Raw genomic sequence first — 22,663 nt, forward strand, 5'->3', positions numbered from 1 at the left:
CCTTCTCTGGAATACTTTCTTTCGAATCTCTACCTGTAACTAACTTAATTATCTTTCTCCACAAAACATTTTGGTTCAATTTATTTATTTTAATGTTATGCACTTTGAACGTATATAAATATTTATATATACCTACATATACATTTGGAATAAACTTAAAATATTTTCCAGACCTCCCATTGATCCCGTGTCTATCATTACGTCTGACATTAAAAGAAAAAAAAAATCTTATTTAGATTTAATATCTGTGTGTGTAACACTTAAAACAGCCGGGCAATTTCCGGTGGCCAAGCCAGGGCCTATTGCAATCTGATGTCTTGTCAAAATACATCTTAGCCACTTCCGGTTCTATGACCGCCTTCATCTCGGTGCTGTGACGTTCAGGGCGGAGGCTCCCGTCTTTTGGTGTTTCCTGTTCCAGACTGTGCTTCTGTGTGTTTACAATTTTGCTTACAGATTTAATAGAATGAAGGTTTTGATGCCTGTTAACTGTCGCTAATGTAGCTACTGCTTCTCGATGTGATCTTTTGTCAGGATTTATTTTAGACAAGAATGGAAACCAATGATTTATTTGTGAGAATCTTGACACAAAATATGTTATTGATTGGCAAGCTCATCTAGATATTAAGTTACTTCAATGTGTCTTCAGTCTAGGTGAGATACCATAGCTACAGTGTTGATATGTAAACAATTAAACGCTTTGGCCCAGTATGTTAAACTTTCTTAATCCTTGTATCAGTACGAGTGAACTTACTGCTGTATTAGTACGAGTGAACTTACTGCTGTATCAGTTCAAGTGAACTTACTGCTGTATCAGTTCAAGTGAACTTACTGCTGTATCAGTTCAAGTGAACTTACTGCTGTATCAGTTCAAGTGAACTTACTGCTGTATCAGTACGAGTGAACTTACTGCTGTATCAGTACGAGTGAACTTACTGCTGTATCAGTACAAGTGAACTTACTGCTGTATCAGTACAAGTGAACTTACTGCTGTATCAGTTCAAGTGAACTTACTGCTGTATCAGTACAAGTGAACTTACTGCTGTATCAGTTCAAGTGAACTTACTGCTGTATCAGTACGAGTGAACTTACTGCTGTATCAGTACGAGTGAACTTACTGCTGTATCAGTTCAAGTGAACTTACTGCTGTATCAGTACAAGTGAACTTACTGCTGTATCAGTTCAAGTGAACTTACTGCTGTATCAGTACAAGTGAACTTACTGCTGTATCAGTTCAAGTGAACTTACTGCTGTATCAGTACAAGTGAACTTACTGCTGTATCAGTTCAAGTGAACTTACTGCTGTATCAGTTCAAGTGAACTTACTGCTGTATCAGTTCAAGTGAACTTACTGCTGTATCAGTTCAAGTGAACTTACTGCTGTATCAGTACAAGTGAACTTACTGCTGTATCAGTTCAAGTGAACTTACTGCTGTATCAGTACAAGTGAACTTACTGCTGTATCAGTACAAGTGAACTTACTGCTGTATCAGTACAAGTGAACTTACTGCTGTATCAGTACAAGTGAACTTACTGCTGTATCAGTACAAGTGAACTTACTGCTGTATCAGTACAAGTGAACTTACTGCTGTATCAGTACAAGTGAACTTACTGCTGTATCAGTACAAGTGAACTTACTGCTGTATGGTCCTAAGTGTGAAATGTACCTCAGCGTCTCTAAAAAAATATTACATGCAGGGCCGGATTTAAGTGTCCACTTCTGAATAAAAATACTTATAACTAATAGCATGTTATATTTTAGAAGCAAGAAATAAGTACATTTGAATCTAATCTCATTTCCCTTTTATTTAAATATTAAATATGCATAGTTTACTTTTAAAAGTGTTTAGGTTTGAGTTTGTGGAGGCTAATGCCTTTGGTAGACGCACAACTACAAGCGGACACTTCTAAAGCACGACATTGTTGCCACCCGAAGTTAGCTTTAGCCTTAAAAATAACAGAAAATACTTTCAAGTTTCCGACAAGTCGAAATACCAATACATTGTTCTCTTATTTGGAGGCCCCTTTCTAGCGGAGTCTGTAGCCCCGCCTGCCCTCCCTTCAATTGTAAATACATCCTGTATCATGGGCGTGTGAGTATCGTGCAACATGATGACGTTGAATCTTCCTGATTTCACCAACATAGATCTTGACAATGACACAAATTCAATTGTGTGTATCGTATACATCTTTAATCGCTTACTCTTGAGAGACGCCTAGAATAGAAACAAATAGTTTGAGGACACTTCAAAACGAAGAAATAATACACGAGGATCCTGATTGGTTGGAATATGTCGCATAAACACTATCTATTTAAATAGCTGATATATTTATGATAAGGTTAGTTCATTAAATCTTCATTAATTCCCCCTCCTAACATGTACAAAACAAGATACAACAAATCTCTTATGCGAACTTGGAAATGTTTGTATATGTTAAAGTGGGGGGGGGGGGATGTCACTACAAGAGTTGAACGTATCCCTAGTTGTTGTTTCTTTAAGATGACGTCATTATTCTGGGTCACCTGCCGTGCTTGAAATGTATCTCCTCTGTGCTTGACTTGACATTCCTACACCTTGTATTCGTTGTGAACTGAGGCCAGAGAACGTCCGTCATCTGTCAAAACTGTCCAGCTAGGGTCCATCGAGTCTTACTAGTTCCCACACAAAGATGTCTGTTTGTATGTCTGCTTGTCACGTGCTACCTTTTTCTTTCCTTTAGTGCAGTTCAGTAATTCTCCATTACCTAAGAGAGACAGAGTCATTCAATTCACATTCATTCTTCCATTATATCCCAAACTAAGTGTTAGAAAGTGCAGGTGTGTGTGTTTTCAAAGTAATGACCAGGAAAAAGGAGCGGTTGTTTGTTTTTTTTATGACTGAAGACTTTCTGATGAAACCACAAGATAGTATGTCATAATTCTTGTTCATATAAGTCACGAGTGTGATAGTTGAGGGGAGTATTTTACATAAACATGAAATAGGACAATGTATTTGCAGGGAGTTAAAATTGTCTTTAAAATGATCCTTTCACTATAATGCTACTTGTAAGCTCAATTTATATTTATATTTACAAATAAATGTTTTATTCAAGTTTGTTTTTAAAGAAGTCTGTTCAAGTTTACTTCAAGTTTATTTCATTAAGAATAAATATACTTGATAAGTCAAGTCACTAATTGTTCTTTAAAAATATACTCGATAAGTCAAGTCACTCATTGTTCTTTAAAAATATACTTGATAAGTCAAATCACTGATTGTTCTTTTAAAAATAGATGCAATCTTACTAGATTTTTCCAAGGCTTTTGAAAAAGTTCACCACCATAGTTTGCTTAAAAAATTAAAATATTTCGGCAGTAATGGTCCATTGCATCAGTGGATTAAAGATTTTCTGATAGGGAGAGAACAAACTGTAATAATAAATGGCTCTAAATCAACACAGACAACTGTAAACTCAGGTGTACCTCAAGGAACAGTCTTAAGTCCACTACTATTTTTAATTTACATAAATGATTTACCAAATTGCATTAGTTCAGGAACAAAAGTCAGATTATTTGCAGACGATTGCATAATATATAGAACAATAAAAACAACACAAGACACAGATATTTTACAAAGAGAATTAGATGAATTACAGAAATTGGAATCAAATTGGAGCATGTCTTTCCATCCAGAAAAATGTCAGTTGTTAAGAGCAACAAAAAAACTAAAAGAAATTAATTCCACTTATCTTATTCATGGCAAATCAGTAACACAGACTAAAAACGCAAAATACCTAGGTGTTATAATAAATGAAAAATTGTCATGGAATCTACATATTGATGAAACTACAAAAATCAAACAAAGCATTAGGGTTTATTAAAAGAAATTTCTATAAACCAAATAAGAACATAAAACTAAAATGTTATTTAACCTTGGTTAGGCCAATAATAGAATATGCATCCTCCGTTTGGGACCCCTCAACTCAAGAAAATATTAAGAAATGGAACAGACACAAAATAGAGCAGTGACATTCATAACAAACGAATATTCACATTTGATTAGAGTAACACCTTAAATCACTAAATTTAGAAAGCCTTCAGATAGAAGACTTAAAAGTAAAGTAGCAATTATACATAAAACAATGAACCATAATCTTCAAATACAAAAACAAAATTTAATCAAATACTCATTCCTCGTCCCATATGCTAGGACAAATTTGTACAAATACTCCTTCTTCCCTAGTGCTATTAGAGCACGGAATGGGTTGCCTGAGCTAGCCAGGAAAACCAGTGACTTGGCAGAATTTAAGTCATTGGTTAATATGCATGACTAAATGCATGACGCGTAGGGCGTAATCATCTTCTTTTTTGAAGTAACGTCTGTATTATATAAGATAAGATAAGAAGATAAAATATACTCAATAAGTCAAGTCACTCATTGTTCTTTAAAAATATACTTGTTAAGTCAAGTCACTCATTGTTCTTTAAAAATATACTTGTTAAGTCAAGTCACTCATTGTTCTTTAAAAATATACTTGTTAAGTCAAGTCACTCATTGTTCTTTAAAAATATACTTGTTAAGTCAAGTCACTCATTGTTCTTTAAAAATATACTTGTTAAGTCAAGTCACTCATTGTTCTTTAAAAATATACTTGTTAAGTCAAGTCACTCATTGTTCTTAATAAAGTGTAATTAGAGACATCGTAACGTTCACCTGATGTCTTATGAAAGAAATAATCCAGTTCTAGAGATTCTATTGAAAGGACTCACACATTTCTTGGAGCTTGTCTGTGTGAACATCATTTTGGGATCTATTAGCTTTCCATTCTCTCCGCTGTCCTAGACCCTCCCACACACACCCCTCCACAGGCTCTGCACACATGCACGCAACTACAAACGTTTAGTTTTTGTTTTGTTTCTATTCCAGAGACCAACTTTTTCTTTTTCCTATTTGTTATCGATGTTTCACATGGCGCGTGGGATAGGAACAGATTTCAAAAGAAAAAGGCCAAAGGAGACTTCGCTTCAAACAGGGATGTGGCTTTATTGGCTTAAAGAATTTTAGAAAATTTAAATGCCGAGCATTGGGTGCGGCCGGTCATTCCTTTAGGTTATTTTCCTCTCTCCTACTATTTTTTCTAGCGAAATCAGTGGTTGGTGGTTGTGATAAACTGTCGACCTCTTAGAGATAATAGTGAACATTACTTTGTATGCTTTCTTCAAATAATTAAGTTGACAACCTCAACTTTGAAGAATTCAGTACTTTTTGTAATATTCAAAGCACTTCCCCTAATTTACCAGATACAATAAAATGTCTTCATGATAATATAGCATCAAAATATACATAGAAGTCAACACGACTACATGGGCATCAGCTTTGTATGGTGGACTTTAAAATATGGTTGACAGAGTCTGTAGGTAGAATGCTGTAATAACATGAACTGTTGGTCATTTTGCAGATCCTAAAGTGTGAGACTCGATTAGTTCAATGGAACTAGAACTATTACTAGCATTGTACTCGTTTACTAGCTATTCATGTTCTCAACAATAAGATCACTGCTTTATTTCGTAGACTCACCCACGTCCTGAAATGTTCCAAAAATAAAAATGAGGATTCCAGCTTTAGACTGATCATCAATTACAATCAATAAAACTTCACGAATAGTGATCTGTTTTAAACTTTCCCACAGAGTACACTTTACACTTATCAGACAGCAATGTAAACTCAAAAAACCGGACATGGCAACAAAGCAACTTACCACCTGATAACTTTAGCATTAGACAAGGCAACAAAGCAACTTACCACCTGATAACTTTAGCATTAGACATGGCAACAAAGCAACTTACCACCTGATAACTTTAGCATTAGACATGGCAACAAAGCAACTTACCACCTGATAACCTTAGCATTAGACATGGCAACAAAGCAACTTACCACCTGATAACTTTAGCATTAGACATGGCAACAAAGCAACTTACCACCTGATAACTTTAGCATTAGACATGGCAACAAAGCAACTTACCACCTGATAACTTTAGCATTAGACATGGCAACAAAGCAACTTACCACCTGATAACTTTAGCATTAGACATGGCAACAAAGCAACTTACCACCTGATAACTTTAGCATTAGACATGGCAACAAAGCAACTTACCACCTGATAACTTTAGCATTAGACAAGGCAACAAAGCAACTTACCACCTGATAACTTTAGCATTAGACATGGCAACAAAGCAACTTACCACCTGATAACTTTAGCATTAGACAAGGCAACAAAGCAACTTACCACCTGATAACTTTAGCATTAGACATGGCAACAAAGCAAGTTACCACCTGATAACTTTAGCATTAGACATGGTAACAAAGCAACTTACCACCTGATAACTTTAGCATTAGACATGGCAACAAAGCAACTTACCACCTGATAACTTTAGCATTAGACATGGCAACAAAGCAACTTACCACCTGATAACTTTAGCATTAGACATGGTAACAAAGCAACTTACCACCTGATAACTTTAGCATTAGACATGGCAACAAAGCAACTTACCACCTGATAACTTTAGCATTAGACATGGCAACAAAGCAACTTACCACCTGATAACTTTAGCATTAGACATGGCAACAAAGCAACTTACCACCTGATAACTTTAGCATTAGACATGGCAACAAAGCAACTTACCACCTGATAACTTTAGCATTAGACATGGCAACAAAGCAACTTACCACCTGATAACTTTAGCATTAGACATGGCAACAAAGCAACTTACCACCTGATAACTTTAGCATTAGACATGGCAACAAAGCAACTTACCACCTGATAACTTTAGCATTAGACATGGCAACAAAGCAAGTTACCACCTGATAACTTTAGCATTAGACATGGTAACAAAGCAACTTACCACCTGATAACTTTAGCATTAGACATGGTAACAAAGCAACTTACCACCTGATAACTTTAGCATTAGACATGGCAACAAAGCAACTTACCACCTGATAACCTTAGCATTAGACATGGCAACAAAGCAACTTACCACCTGATAACTTTAGCATTAGACATGGCAACAAAGCAACTTACCACCTGATAACTTTAGCATTAGACATGGTAACAAAGCAACTTACCACCTGATAACTTTAGCATTAGACATGGTAACAAAGCAACTTACCACCTGATAACTTTAGCATTAGGGATCAGACTTCGGATTCATTAGCAAGCACTTTATCAAGAGGACTACTTCTCATAATAGTACCTAATTGTAGTGACCAATGTCTTGTCATGATGTATATACCATGCTGTAAATCGGACACTTCCATTATCTGACCCTTCATTACAAACTGGCCATTGTTTGCATTTTTTATAACAATAATATCCTCAAAGTGATGAAACAATGTTGGCCAGGTAGTGGCCGCAACTTACCTTCATATACTTACAAAAAATGGAGAAGGCGAAATTCGACGTTCATAATATATTTACGAACACATAGAGAGTTGAATCTTGAAGTCTTAATTTAATGGAAATGTTTTCTCAGTCACTAAATCTCCATGGCAACTCTGGGAGCATAGGGAATTCCTAGACATCAGATGGAAATTACTTTGCTTTACCTATTTCCTTATTTTGTTAGGGTGATTTGTTAGGGTGATTTGTTAGGGTGATATGTTAGTTTGATATGGAAATGTCAATGGCTTGCACCTAACGCCATTCAGAGTTATTTAGGCCTAATACACCAGTGATTTTGACGGTCTAAAGTAAAGTTTCTCTTTTAGACCTTGTGGTCTATAGGGCAGATGATATAAAGGCCATGTGTTTTTGTGGCCTACTGTTAACGAGGGTGTTACAACGACCAACCGCCTTGTCAGGTACCCATTAGAGCAGGGTGGACTCAGGGGTGCCAGAAGATCCCGAAATAAAAAATCGAAATCTTTACAAGGATTCAGGACCCCCGATTCGGAAGCCAAGCGCTTTACCGCTCAGCCACATGGCCCCCTGACGGTCTAATAGTGAGAATGTTTTTCTGACATTCTCTTTATTTCTGCCACACACATATACTTAAGAGACTGCCCAACACTAATAGGCTGATAACTGTCCCAAACAGTCTCGTTTTACAGCCTTTAAAGTGACTACGTCTAGACACATCTAGAGATGTGCATATTCGATTACTTCTTCAGTTAACGAATAAGAACAATGAACAAAAGGGCGGAACAAAAACAAAAAATTATAAGTAATGGTTAGTCGATACCACGGTCTTGCAAAGCTTTAAATATTTGTAATCGGTGAGTTAGAGCGACTCGACAATACTTCCTTACCGACATGTGACAGCACTCACTGTGCTGTGTGGGCTGTGGGGGAGGGGGGGCAGCAACACATCCTTTCTGGCAGACAATTGCGTCCCTTTATGAACCTGACACTTTTCTCATCCTTCACGTGACGAGTACTTCGATTTGTATCGTCCTCACCCCTCCCCTTCCTCCTAGACTTAGAATGTTGTCTAAGGAGGCATTATGGGATTGGGAACTTATAAAATTATTTTCGTTGCTACGAATTGCGTCATACTTAGTGACGTCACTCCATAAAAAAAATAAACAGCTTCTTTTTTTTTAAACAAGGGGATGGGCTTGAAATTTCCTGGTGTCAGGAATAGCTAGGTCTATATTTATTTACCTTTTAGAAAATGTAATATCGTTTAATTATAAAGATTGTATTACTTGTGTAAACAATAAAATCAACAATGTGCTTACATTTCTAGAATGTAAATGCACGTTTAGAGACGTGGCGTTGATGGAGTGTGACTACAGAGGGACTGGTCACCACTACTGTGTAAAATGCTGGCTTCGTGCTTCCTGGAGTATTGACACGTAACAAACATAGATACTACAGATTGACTTAAGTCCGTTTCAGCAGACAAATATAAAGTTTATTTGACAACAATAATAATAATACTGCATTCCTTGTTAGTGATACAAGTTAAGAAATAAACAATCCTATCCGCATAACAGCGGTGTCAAATATATCCAATACGTCAAACTCTCTAGAGTAGATTACAAATCACGTCCGCATCACAGCGGGTAACACTGTACAGAATAATACAGATTAGCTACTAGAAATACATGTCTCAAAAAGAACACTGGCATCAACTGCCCAAAAGTTACTACCTCACTGAACTCGACTTCTCTTAAGTCAATAAGAAGGCTCGGTTAATACTGTTGAAGTTCATGCCTTTTCGTATGCCACGGCCTGGATATTTGTAGTATAATCGACTATTTTGTCGTTACCAGGTGAAACTCAAGACAGGTCAAGATGACGATCCATATTCCAGGTCTTATTGCCATCATCCTCTTCTACGTCCTCATCGTAGCTGTGGGCATCTGGGCATCCAGGAAGACCAAGAGTGGGGGCAACACCACCGAGACGGAGGAGGTGATGCTGGCTGGCCGAAACATCGGACTTATCATAGGAATATTTACTATGACTGGTGAGTTAGTTCATCTATCATACGAATATCTATTATGACAATTGAGTTAGTCTATCATAAGAATAGTTGGACCTTACTGGTGTGTATCTATCAAAAGAATACTTAGAATCATAAGTTTACTAAAAAGAGCGTATGACTTCAGATGTCTACTAAAAATGTATTGACAAGGTGTATGTATTATTTCTTTCAATATTCGTTTATAAAAATTGTCAGTGTTCCAATGCCAATATTGTGTCTTGTTTTTTTTTCAACCCAATGTCTATAAAAACAATTAATCTAATGTAAACTAAATCTCACAATTTTCTTGAACTTTTCCAATTATCATTGATTTGACATCATCACAAATTTAATTGGAATCATCAATGTCTTGCCCATCAATCACGCTCCTAAATTAAGTCAATCATTTGTTGCTGGCCAAGTTTTACCTTTTTTTTTTAAATTGTCCATCACTTAGTTTTGTTCCTTTTTTTTATATTTTCTTCTTCTTCGTTCTCATTGTTATGTTGGAGTGTTCAGATGACTAGACCAATACATGAGATGAACTGTTGGAGTGTTCAGATGACTAGACCAATACATGAGATGTCTTGTACGGGCCTCTTGGTAAAGAGAACAGTTTTAAAGGACATGCTCAACATTCTCTGATGACTCTCCACCCGGGCAGATTTCACTGGTTCCGATTTAGAGCTTCGGAACATATGCTGTCTGAGTCGAAAGATTAGACGTTGATCTTGTCGGGGTGGCTTATAAAATGCATCATCTTTCTTGTGATTCGGATGACAGCTTGTCCATTTCTCATTTATTTTTACAATTTTTTTTTATTTCGTAAGAGGATCTCTAATCATTTCTTGACTTACATAAAAGTGTGTCCCCAAATACGGTGGAGTTTTTCATTGGCATAGTTTGGAAAAGCTAGAGATGATACTCAACAATCACATGTATCAGATATTATTGAATAAAATATGTTGACTTTAGAAGCAATAGTGACTAGATCTAGATCTAGGTCTATATAGATGTCGATCTAGATGACATAAAAATGAGGAATCATTTTGTTCCAGTTAACATTTTCCACACTATTGTATGGCTTGTAAATAAAGTGGATAAAGCGTCGCACTCACACTAAGAATACAATATCGTGGATTCAATCCCCGTACTAGCCTTTTATTAACATGACAAAATATGAATACTTGGTCTAGTCCGTAATTGAAACATATATCTGGATTTAATTTTCTTTTCTGTAGTACTTGTTTTGTCGTTCAACTTTTTTGTTTTTTTGTTTTCTTCTGCAAATGTGGCTATAAGATGAATGGAAAAATATTCTAGTAGCTAACATTCCCCTAACAATGCCCCCACCCCCCCAAAAAAAAATGTGTTGTTTTAGAGTCTAAGATCTATATTGTAAAAATATTTTCACTTGATATTTAAAAAAAAAAGAGCACCAAGGTACTATTGTTAAAAGGCAGAGAACTCTTTATATAATTGGTCTGTTTTCATAGAGAGGAAAGGGAAGGGGGATAACTCCAGTATCTTGTCAACATCGTTTATTGATTAGCGGAAATAAGTGACCCTGTTGAACCGGAAACAATTATAGAAATATATTTACACAGTTGCGATGTTCTGCTGTGTAAGATGGCCGCCTCCACCACGACTGTGAATAATTGATTGATGTCTGTGTGGGATCCCTTTGGTACATTCACTGTGTGGGTCACGTACAGTGGGATTTATGATACATCTCGTTCATAAAGCAGATCCCTTTGGTACGTCACTATGTGGGTCACGTTCACCAGATTAGGATCTCTGTCATGTCTTTGTCGGTATCGTTCATAGATTGGGATCCCGATGATTGACCCCAAGTGTAGATATCGTTCATAGATTGGGATCCCTAATGTGGATATCGTTCATAGAGTGCAATCCCTTTGATTCATTAAAGTGTGAATATAGTTTGAATATAATTCTTAAAGCTGGGATGACTTTGTGCAATAAATACATAAGAACTAGGCCGCACGATCTCTGAATGATACTACTACAGATTTTCTAATGACCAAACTACACATAGCCTTTCACTACACATGGATTGAATCAAACTTCTACAATAGCCAAGTACTGTGAGATAAAAACAAAGACTGACAGACTTAACGACAGCAGCCTGCAAAAAATCAAATGGCCTTTTATTTCCTGAGCTAAATCCAGATACTTAATTAGATCTATATTAACTACAGTGTTTATTAGAAGGATCTTAACTTCTTAGTTTGATCTCAGTTTACTTTGAGTGGTCTCAACTTAGTCATGGGTTTTGTCAATTGTCAGTTCTAAAAATAAACTTTTAAAACCAAAAATTGTAATAACTAATTTGAAAATTTATAGTTTCTACATAAGCCAAACATCAGTAGTCGTTAATACATGCCTTGTTTTGCTAGTAGCAATAGCTTTAACCAACCTCATTCAAGCTTCTAAAGCTCACCAACGAACTAACAAATTTAACGAATTTGTAAAATATTTTAATAAGTCAATGTATTTTTTCTAATCCATCACAATGTTCGATCATAAATTAGTTCTCAAATTATGCTTGAACTGTCTCACATTGAGAGTGTCTGTTATCTCGTCAGATGGGGAGCATGAAGCTTTTCTGTTTGGAGTCTGTTAGGAAATTAATCCGCAAATAGTCTCCAGGGAGACATGGGTGTGAAGTTGAAAGATTGGAAACGGATCCAGACTCGCTAGATTTTTTAGACGTTCGTCTTGTAGACAAGTTTTAATGACTCCCAAAACTCACAGCTATGTATCAATGCTGGCGTTTCGATCAGATTTGGCTGTTTGTTTCTTTGGTTTGTTCATTTAAGCTTAGTTTGAATTGTATAGTAAATGTTTATAACAGCTGTTTGTAATGTAAACTACTGACTATCGGATAATTTAGTACTTAATCTATTTCATAGAGTATTAAAGATTGCATTTTATTAATGAAAACTGACAGTAATTTTAAAGTAATTTTAAAGGGGAAAAGACGCTATTAGTTTTGTGTGGAATGTCCGTCCGTCCGTCCCTTTTAGATCTCGTAAACTAGAAAAGATAGTGAAAATCCGAAAAATAGTATTTTAGACCATTCAAAGTTCTGATGCAACGGCTACTTATTTCTTTTCTGAAAGCGAAAAATCTATTTTTAAAATCAATTCTGCAAGCAGTTTTTTCATAAAAATAAACCATTTTCACAACTATTCACTATTAATAGTAACAAACACTGGATACTTTTTAGTAAGGGAGATTACTTTTTATCATATTTTAACACAATTATGCAAACGGTTTTAGATTTCTTTTACAATTGTCTCTAAGTGAAAGTAAGTTCTGTCATATTGTACTACATTTACAAAAAAAAATTTCAAGAAAAAAAATCTATTTAGAATGCATATAAGTGGAACATAAATTAAAACAACAGTTAATACGTAGTTTTTCATAGTATCGCGTAAACGGTAAATGCACTCACACATGGTAACACATTTATCTAAAGGAATTTGTTGTTTGTTTTTTTACGGAAATGGTTTTATAATCTTGAGGCTTTGAATAAGAGATCGATCCTATAACACATCAGTTAGGCTAGGTACACATCTAACTTCACATTCACATTCACCTATCCCGTGGTCTGCTGGTCCGTTGGAGCACCTCACAAGATATGTCAACCTTCTTTTTCCATTCTTCTTCATCATTTGCCTTTGATAGAATTTCATTCTGATATTCTTTCTGAAATTATTGAAATCTGCCTTTTTACCTGCCTGGGTGGGCCACTTTTCCACACAAACTGTCTTAGTAATCTTCATTTAAATATCTATAATTAAATCTGGAAATGATGGCAAAATACTTTAAAGTTATTTCTAAGCAATATAAATCAAATTACATCTGTATAACGTTGTTTCAGAGAATCGTACGTTTGAAATGCTAGAATTCAACAGTTCAGCAGTTTAACACAATGGAAATAGGAAACAAACATTCCAGTAGATAGTGGGGGGGGGGGGGGGGGAATGCTCTCTTGGCAGGGCATTAAAGAGTCTAAAATTAACTTTGAACACACAATGTGGAAACAGGATCAAGGGTCAGTGGTAGATGTCAAAGAGAGATACATATGACCAAATGTGACCCTTGTCCAGCAGCACCATCTTTGCTTGGCTTATCAAATGACTGCACACATTAACAAAAAAAAACAACATTATTCGATCACTAATATCAATTATTTCTGAATATGTTTCTGTCTCTAATAATCTCAGTATATTCATTGTTATACATGCAGGATACTTATCTAACTCATGATGTTCATTGTTATACATGCAGGATACGTATCTAACTCATGATGTTCATTGTTATACATGCAGGATACTTATATAACTCATGATGTTCATTGTTATACATGCAGGATACTTATATAACTCATGATGTTCATTGTTATACATGCAGGATACTTATCTAACTCATGATGTTCGTTGTTATACATGCAGGATACTTATATAACTCATGATGTTCATTGTTATACATGCAGGATACTTATATAACTCATGATATTCATTAAAAAACAACAACTGTACTATGTGTCCTATTCCACTGATACAAAGCACATATCTCTCTCTACTGTAAAGCTAAATATTAACATACTTTTTAAGATTCTTGTTGTACAAAAACTAGGTTAACATGACTTGATTTATTGTGCAACTTCCAGGCCAGGTCACGCACTTCAACTAATGTATGTTAATGTGAATTTTTTTTTTTAATGTACATGCAATTTGTTTGAATCCATCAAAAATAGTTCACCAAATGAATGTGGACTTTAGACGCGTGCACTGACGTTAAGTCAATGAATAAAAGCAAGTGAGAAAAATATACAGTTATTTTTTGTCACAAAGAAATAATTAATTTATGTATTTATTTAGCTACCATGGAGGGAAACAAGTCTTGCCTTTTGATCGTATTTAGAAAAGGTTTAAATCTGCGACGGTTTCACCTTCTAGCTGAAAGAATAAAAAACAACCTGAGCTCAACATTTTCATTTTCTTTCTCCATTCTCCCTTAGTCCGTGTCTCAACAAGCATTTTTTGTTTGGACTCTACCCATTAGTGAAAGTCATAAAAGGATTAGACTGAACCTGAAACGTTTTGATGACCAACTGAGTGGAATCAAGTCACAGGTCGGAGCATCTCATTCAACTAGGACATTGCTCTATCTATTATGTTGGTAATATGGGTGAATACACACTTCAAATTATGTCGGACACTAGCTGGATATGGCCCGCACCTTGCGGGATTTAGTTTGCGTTCTTGTAGATTGGATTAGGTTTATGTAAAACATGGCGAATGTTCCTCTAACATTTTGTTTTGCCACAAAAATGAAAGTGGAGTGTGAAAATAGGTTTGCCCGATTTGTTAAAAACGTTTCGTTATTTTAATAGAGATAAATAATAGCATTTCTTAAGGCTTCCGTTTGTGTGAAGGATATTTAAACATACACTATGTTTTCCCCCATAATCGAAGGAGCATTTATGCCAAGTTTTATAAAGGTTGATCAAACAGTTTTGATTTCTATGTGGGACATGCATACCCCGTTACATTCTACTTTATATATTAGATTATCATACCAAGAGACATAGCTTGTGAAAGATAATAGAATGTGTAATTAGCTGCCAATTATAAAAATCTGTTCCCAAAGAACTCAATCTTGAGGAAGACTATTTTAAATCTCTTTCTCCTCCCGTCTGTAACAATAACTCAAGTTTTCAAAGCTGAACGCAAAGAGAAAGATAAGCAAATGTCTTCAAACTGTGGCGTTGAAAGAATATCGAATCTTGATCAGGATTCTGTTGGCAATCAAAACGATGATTGGACAAGTGACTGTCACCTGATCAAGATACAATTTTCTCTAGCAAATAATATTTATACACACTCACACTCAGAACAATATCCAAATAGCCTCCCTTTTACTTTGGCTCCAGCTTCTCATAGATAAGACTTTATATTTGTTTGGTGTGTAGGACTTCATTCTATTTTTGTTTGTTTGTTTTATTGTGTTTCTTTTTTTTTTTACTCATTGGATTAAATCCATTCACTGCATAAGGTTTACTTATTCATTCGAAACTGTGATTGAACCATGGGCGTAATCGGGGAGGGGGGATCCCCCGAAATGAAGTGCGGTGGGGGGGGGGGGTTGGAGTTTAGTGACTGATCTTTTGCTTTAATTTTTTTTAATTTTATGTGAAATTTTAATACTAAACCATCACTTGCCCTAGCACAGTCAAGGGGCTTTTGAGTTTGAAACCCCATACCAGGGGGTTTTGAGTTCGAAATCCACTACCAAGGGGTTTTGAGTTTAAAACCCTTTACCAGGGGGTTTTGCATTTAAATCCCCCTCTTCTATGACACAAAAAAAAAATGCAAACGACAATCCCCAAATTCCAAGAGCACATCTATTTTGATTTTAAACCCCTCTCCAAAATGTACGATAAACCCCTCTTCAATATAAAAAGCAAATTACACACTCAAAATTGTATGAGCGTAGCCAAAGGGGTTTTGAGTTTAAACCCTTCTTCAGCTGGGTTTGAAGCTAAAAATACCTCTTCAATATAAAAAAAGCAAATTACGTACTCAAAATACTATGAGCATAGCCAAAGGGTTTTTAAGTTTAACCCCCCCCCCCCCCGCCAGCGGGGTTTGAAGCTAAAAAATAAATCTTCAAAAAAAAATAATAAAAAATTTCGCAATCAAAATGAATTAGTCTCCGTTCTAGGTCGCCACTCTAAATGAAAGCAAGTTAAGGAACACTATATCAATCTACAATCTTCTCTAGTCATAAATACCTCACTAGTAGACTGTTTGTTGTTTTTATGCTTATACAAATCAATGACGGTAAAATCCGCCTGTCTTCTATCCTTCATTAGAAATATTAATAACAAAGTCACTGTCAATGTCCTTCAAGAAACATAACAATTTCTTCCCTTAAGATTTTATATTCTTCTCATTACCTTGACCAAGCTAAGCCAGAGGATACATCGGAATATTTTGTTTCTAAATCTTTAAGTATTTTTCGAAACTGCCTGTGAGTATGACCCCTGGCTCTGATATCTTTTTTCGCTGTGAAATGTGAGTCAATAATACGCTGATATTATATGCAGCTTTGTGCAAACTTTCCTGTTTAGAGTTAAAAGAAAAAATAAATCAGTTTTTATCAGTCAAAGATCGAGCTCCATCAGTTGTTACACTTGCCATCTTGTTCCAAGCATACCCAACACTCAACACAGTTCATAGCTTTGAATAAATACTGGCCTGAGATTGTGTCTTAGACTGAGTGCATTGAAGTTTAGTCAATTAGCTTAATTCTCGTTTACTTGAAACTGATTATAATGAGACCGTTTTAATAATTTGTATAGATATTTAGAATTATTTTTAATATATTTGCATTTTAGTATGTATATACTGTGAGGGCACACATTATTTCTGTAGGTGTCCGCGGGCCGCAAGTGGCCCCCGTCCGTAATTTGCCCACCCCTGGTTAGATCTATTACAAATTTAATGACATGACTGATCAAAACTCATTGACACAACTACAGACGTAAATATCTTAGCTCTAAAAGTTACCTTAATGTCATCTAATTAGTTGTCTGCAAATAGCTCTGACCAGATTCTCTGGGATAATACTGCGTAAGTGGCAGGGATTGTGGTGTCAAAAATGTGCCCAAAAAAATACAACACTTTTGGAACCAATACAAAAGTCTACTTGTGTAGTTTAAATTTAGTTATAGTATATGTTTTTAACTTTTTTTTTTTTATTTTGCTATTTCGCTCGCTATTATTGTGCATGCTTTGCTTTTAACTGTATAATAGAGAGAATATTTACAACAAGAATTTCATTGAATAACAATAGCTCATTTCGTCAAGTGCTCAATTTTTGTCTTCATATTTTTCTTTTGGAATCGTGGCTGTCTAGGACGTTTAAACTGAGGAGTGCGAAGGAAAAAAAACAAAAAAAAAAAACGCTTGACTCTGTGGCGTAGCTAGGGTGTGGGAGGAGGGGGGAGAATTTGAATTTCCCTCTGGCCCCCACTTGAGGGGGGCTCCCAAATGAGTGTACGAAATTTGTTTTTAAATAAATTAAATAATGCGTCACTGCCATGTAATCTTGCTTTTCACGTTGTTATATAAATTAGTGACCCTGTTGTATGTACTCCTCACAGGTTATTAACTTATTATCACTTTCCGTGCGGGGTTACTCTCAATTTCAAAGAAATAGTACTTTACTAGTTCCGTGTTACTCTCCATTTCAAAGAAATAGTACTTTACTAGTTCCGTGTTACTCTCAATTTCAAAGAAATAGCGCTTTACTAGTTCCGTGTTACTCTCAGGAAGTAACTTGGTATATTGGGTATTTTATGTCATCATCCTTATCATTTAAGAGGAAGCCTGATCAGAGCACTGAAAACAAAGGAGACCATGAACGTGTCGAAGGAAAGTATCACTATTCAGTTGATTTATACAAAGATAAAGCAGCCAAAGAAGTAAAATTTTTTCTTGATGACAGAAGTAGTGCTGAAGAGACTCCAGTGGAATACCTGTTACCACAGCCAGAGAAAACATCTGAAGTAAGTGATACAGATCATCAAGTGATGGTCTTCCAAAATCACCTTCTCCAGAATTGGAAGAAGCTGTAATTAAGTATAAAGACTTCGGATATACCCAGCCTGGAATTTTATATGAGGAACTACGCACAAAATTCTGTTAAAGGGTAGCTTATTTTTTCAAAACAAAGACGGTATTTGTTTACCCAAAATAAATCACGAAGTTTGACATCATGGTTCACCAGAAAGCTTCCAACAGGAGAAATCTACAATCGATCTTGGCTCTTCTTCTCTCCAAACTTAGAAAGTTTATTTTTTGGGGGGATGCGTACTGTTTTCTGAAGCATCAGAAATGACATCTAGTGCATTGGGCAAACCTGGAGTTGGTTTCACCAAATGGAAGAAACCTGAGAGACTGAAAGAGCACGATGAAGGAAAACACCACAGACAAGCTCTTTTGAAGAGGAGGTTAGAAGAGGAAAAGCTTAAGGCAGAACCAGATTAACTGTCGCATATGTTTCACGCGCAAATTTTGAAAAATCAGCACTATTGGAGAGATAATTGAAGCGTGTAGTAGCAGCTATTTAGTACTTTGCTAAAACAAACTCAAGCTTACGTGGTCACAGCGAAAAACGGAATTCACCCAATCCTGGGAACTTCCAAGAATCTTTGAAATTTCTTCCAGAATTTGATGAAGCTACGAAATACCACTTACATAGAATCGAATATGGGAAGACATTATTTGTCACCAGAAATGAGCTCATAAACTTGATGGGCAATAAAGTTAAGGAATCAATTGTTGTGAAAGTCAAGCAAGTTTGTTACTTTTCTATTATGCTTGATTCCACCCTAGTTGTTTCTCATCAAGAACAGGTATCCCTAATAGTTTGTTACTTGGATGTTGATAGTTTTGAAATAAGAGTCATTCATTGGTTACTTTGAAATTTTGAAACCTGATGGACAACATTATGAAGAAATTGTTCTGAAAACTCTTAAAGACATTGGATGATCTGTGAAGAGGTCAAACCTATGATAACGCAGCCACAATGAGTGACCGTCTGTCTCTTAGACATAAATCCAAAGGTAACATTTCTGAACTGTGATAATCACTCTCTGAACCTGGAAGCTCTTCATTCTGCTTAAATCCAGCGATTGTCATTTTTTTTTAACTGTACATGAATTTTTTCCAAATCTACCCAGAGATGGGACAAACTGAAAGAAGCTGGAGCCTGGAGTTTAAAAAAGGAGAATAATACAAGGTGGTCCGCAAGAGAAGAAACTACGTCGGCAGTTTTCTTGCATCTCGACAAAATCATCAAGATATTGGAGAACTTTCTGTATCAAAACTGAAAGAATGGACACTTGAATCAGTGCACAGAATCTTCTTCATGCAGTGGAAAATTATGAATTTTGTGCTTATCTGGAATTCTGTTAGAATCTCCTGAGCCTAATCAATATAGTTCAGAAGAAACTACTAAAGTCTTGACTGCACATATGGGAAGCTTCTGAAGAAATTAAAACCCTTTCATGCTTTCTGCAAAAGGATGAGAAACTGACGAAACTGATCACCCAATCCATTGAAAGAGCAAAAGAAGGTAGTGAATGCTATGAATTTCCTGTAATTGAAACAATCAGAAGAAAGAAAATACTTGATGGGGAGTTGAGTTCTAATTTAGGACTGTGAATAGAACTGCAATTCAAACGTGTTGCGACAGAAGTGCTGGACAGACTTCACATGGAGATGAAGGACAGATTCCAAAAGCTAGAAAACCTTGTGAACACCTTTTGGTTTCTTTTTGAACCAAGACACCTCTTGGAGTCTATGGATGGTGACACGCTAATGAAAAACTGTGTTACTTTTTCCTGTTTGATAAAACACAGGCAAATCGCTTGTTCAATGATGCCATTGATGCACGAGCACTTTTCATCAACAAACCAATGCCAATTAGCTGACATATTAAGGAAGCTGGCTTCATATGGTAATGATGTGTGCTCAAACCTTGCAGCCTCCATTCGAATACCGCTAACTCAGGCCACTTCCATTGCGTCATGTGAGAGATCATTCTCAAAGCTAAAGTTAAAAAACTATCTCAGGAGCACAATGACGCAAGAGAGGCTTAGCATGACTTTAATGTCAGTGGAGTCACAAGTAATAGATAGTATCGATGTAGATGATGTTATAAATGCCTTTGCTGCACAGAAAGCACGACTTGAAGCGATATGAATTGAGATTTGTAACTTGTGCATTATTTCGCCTATAAACAACGGTATTATTCATTATTAAAAGAGTCTAAATGATTATTTCTTGTTAATTTTATTGATATACTGTACCAATTTGAATGTAGGTTTATATATTTATTAAGTACATTATCTCATGTTATGATGTCGAATGTCATACTGCAGGGGGCCCCCCCCGGTTCCCCCCCAAATCCCTAGCTACGCCCCTGGCTCTATTAGACCAAAACAAACGATATTGTTGATTGGATGGCTCACTTGAGGGTATACTGAACCAAAGTTGAATGTGTGGGCGGCCAATATTTTTATTTTTTTACTATTGAATCCCATATTACATATTCATGTATAAATTGAAACGAGACGTTGAATCTATTTCTGCACTCCAAAATTGAAGACTTGAACGAACGGGCTATTGGCTGATTAATTTCAGCCAGACTTGGGAATGGACAGGTCGGCGCCAAAGGTCAAGAAATTCTCCCAAGGTTTAAGAGACGTTTTAGACGAGAGAGAAGCTGATTTTAGAATGTCCTAGTTCGGGAAACAGAAGAGGGAAAAAAATCACTTTCTCCAAAAGTGTTTCTGTTTCTAGAGACACACTGTCTTTTTAGTATAGTATTTATTATTATATGTATAGTGTGGTATACAGGCATATATATATATATATATATATATATATATATATATATATATATATATATATATATATATATATATAATAGTACAATAAGAGAGAAAAAGTGTTTCCCCTTTCAGACCTTGTCATCTTTAAAGCAGATGATGTAAAGGTCATCAGTTTCTGTGACCTACGGTTAACGAGGGTGTCATGTGGCCAGCACAACGACCAGCTGCCTTTACCTTTCCCCAATGTCAGGTACTCATTACAGCTAGGTGGACTTAGAGGCACCCAAAGATCCTGAAATTAAAAATCCCAGTCTTCACCAGGTTTCAAACCAAGGAGCTCTGTTTCAGCCATCGCGCCTTCGAGAGAGAAAAAAGGAGAAACTAATATTACGATGTCTCCGTGTGATTTATTGGAACCTGGTGAAAAATAAACGTTAGAAATTTAAGAAGCAGATTTGGTTGGAAGCTTTCGGAATAAATGAACAAAATGTCAAGGTCCCTCTAAGATCCCTGTTGGCTACTAAATAAAAATGTCTCTTTTGTGCAAAATTAAAAGCTTATAAATTGTATTCTGAAGTGATCAAAGGTAAACACAAAGTATTATATGATTTTTTTTAATGCCAACGTTGCCGTATTCTATATACCGGATACACCAAAGACTTCATTGATAGAAATCCCCCATGCATATTTGTGTTGTTGTTGCATGTCAGTCCTTCAGTTTTCTAGCAAATATCTTCTCAATGTTCTACATGCAGACTAGAACAAGGTCTCTAGTTCTGCTTTTAAATGTATGTCCATGCGAACAGTTGGCTAATCCAATATCCAAGGTAACTGGAGGGAATCATTAAATGTCCCATCTATGATTAGCAGAGCTGGAGAAAATCAATACACTACTTAGAAGCCTGGAAACTGGAAACTAGTTGAAATGATCAACCACACGAAGGAGGGGGAGGGAGGGGGTGATGAAGAGGGGTTTGGGGGACACGGACATTTGCATCATTATAGGCGCCAGCGAATTCTTTCAATTACCTCAATGATCTGGTAGATGTCTTCACAAGTTCATATTCTTTAGAACTAGAGAAGTACACATTTATAAAGTTATTAGAGTTAAGTGAAAACATGGTCTCACATGTCACCTGCCTGTGTAAATAGATTGCGATTTAAACAAAAGAGAATTTTTTTTTTTTTTTAAATAGTAAACATGTTTAAATAAAATCACATTTTTAGCGGCCCCCGAAAGGGGAAAAGACGCTATTAGTTTTGTGAAAATGTCTGTCCGTCTGACCGTCTGTCCGTCCGTCCCGTTTAGATCTCGTAAACTAGAAAAGATATTGAAAATCCGACATCACAATTTTTTTTTTTTTAAGGATTCGAATAAGAGATTGAGTCTTTTCAAAACAATTAGATCAATTATAAGACATCAGTTAGGCCAGGGAAGGCGCGGTGGCTGAGCGGTAAAGCGCTTGGCTTCCGAACCGGGGGTCTCGGGTTCGAATCCTGGTGAAGACTGGGATTTGCAACTTTGGAATCCTTGGGCGCCTCTGAGTCCACTCAGCTCTAATGGGTACCTGACATTAGTTGGGGAAAAGTATAGGCCGTTTAGTATTGGTCGTTGTGCTGGCTACATGACAACCTCGCTAACCGTAGGCCACAAAAACAGATGAACTTTACATCATCTGCCCTATAGACCACAAGGTCTAAAAGGGGAACTCGTTAGGCCAGGTTCACATCTAACTTTACATTTACTTTCACCTATTCTTTGATCTGCGGGACCGTTGGGG

At 36.2% G+C, this 22,663-nt stretch overlaps 1 protein-coding gene across 6 annotated transcripts in view; it reads left to right on the plus strand.

The window, feature by feature from the left end:
- Positions 1-22,663, plus strand: part of LOC106079019 (high-affinity choline transporter 1-like) — a 94,298-nt gene that overhangs the window by 43,338 nt on the left and 28,297 nt on the right. For 4 of the 6 annotated variants that reach the window (XM_056020626.1, XM_056020627.1, XM_056020625.1 and 1 more), the window contains one exon: positions 9,252-9,448. In XM_056020626.1, coding sequence (XP_055876601.1) covers positions 9,274-9,448 — 175 coding nt within the window. In that variant the 5' untranslated portion in view covers positions 9,252-9,273. Of the gene's footprint in view, positions 1-430; positions 655-2,924; positions 3,047-9,251; positions 9,449-22,663 lie in introns of those variants that run through there. The other 2 variants (XM_056020630.1, XM_056020631.1) reach the window with 2 other exon arrangements.

This window comes from Biomphalaria glabrata, chromosome 2 (assembly GCF_947242115.1).
Source record: "Biomphalaria glabrata chromosome 2, xgBioGlab47.1, whole genome shotgun sequence".
Classification (NCBI taxonomy): Eukaryota; Metazoa; Mollusca; class Gastropoda; family Planorbidae; genus Biomphalaria; species Biomphalaria glabrata.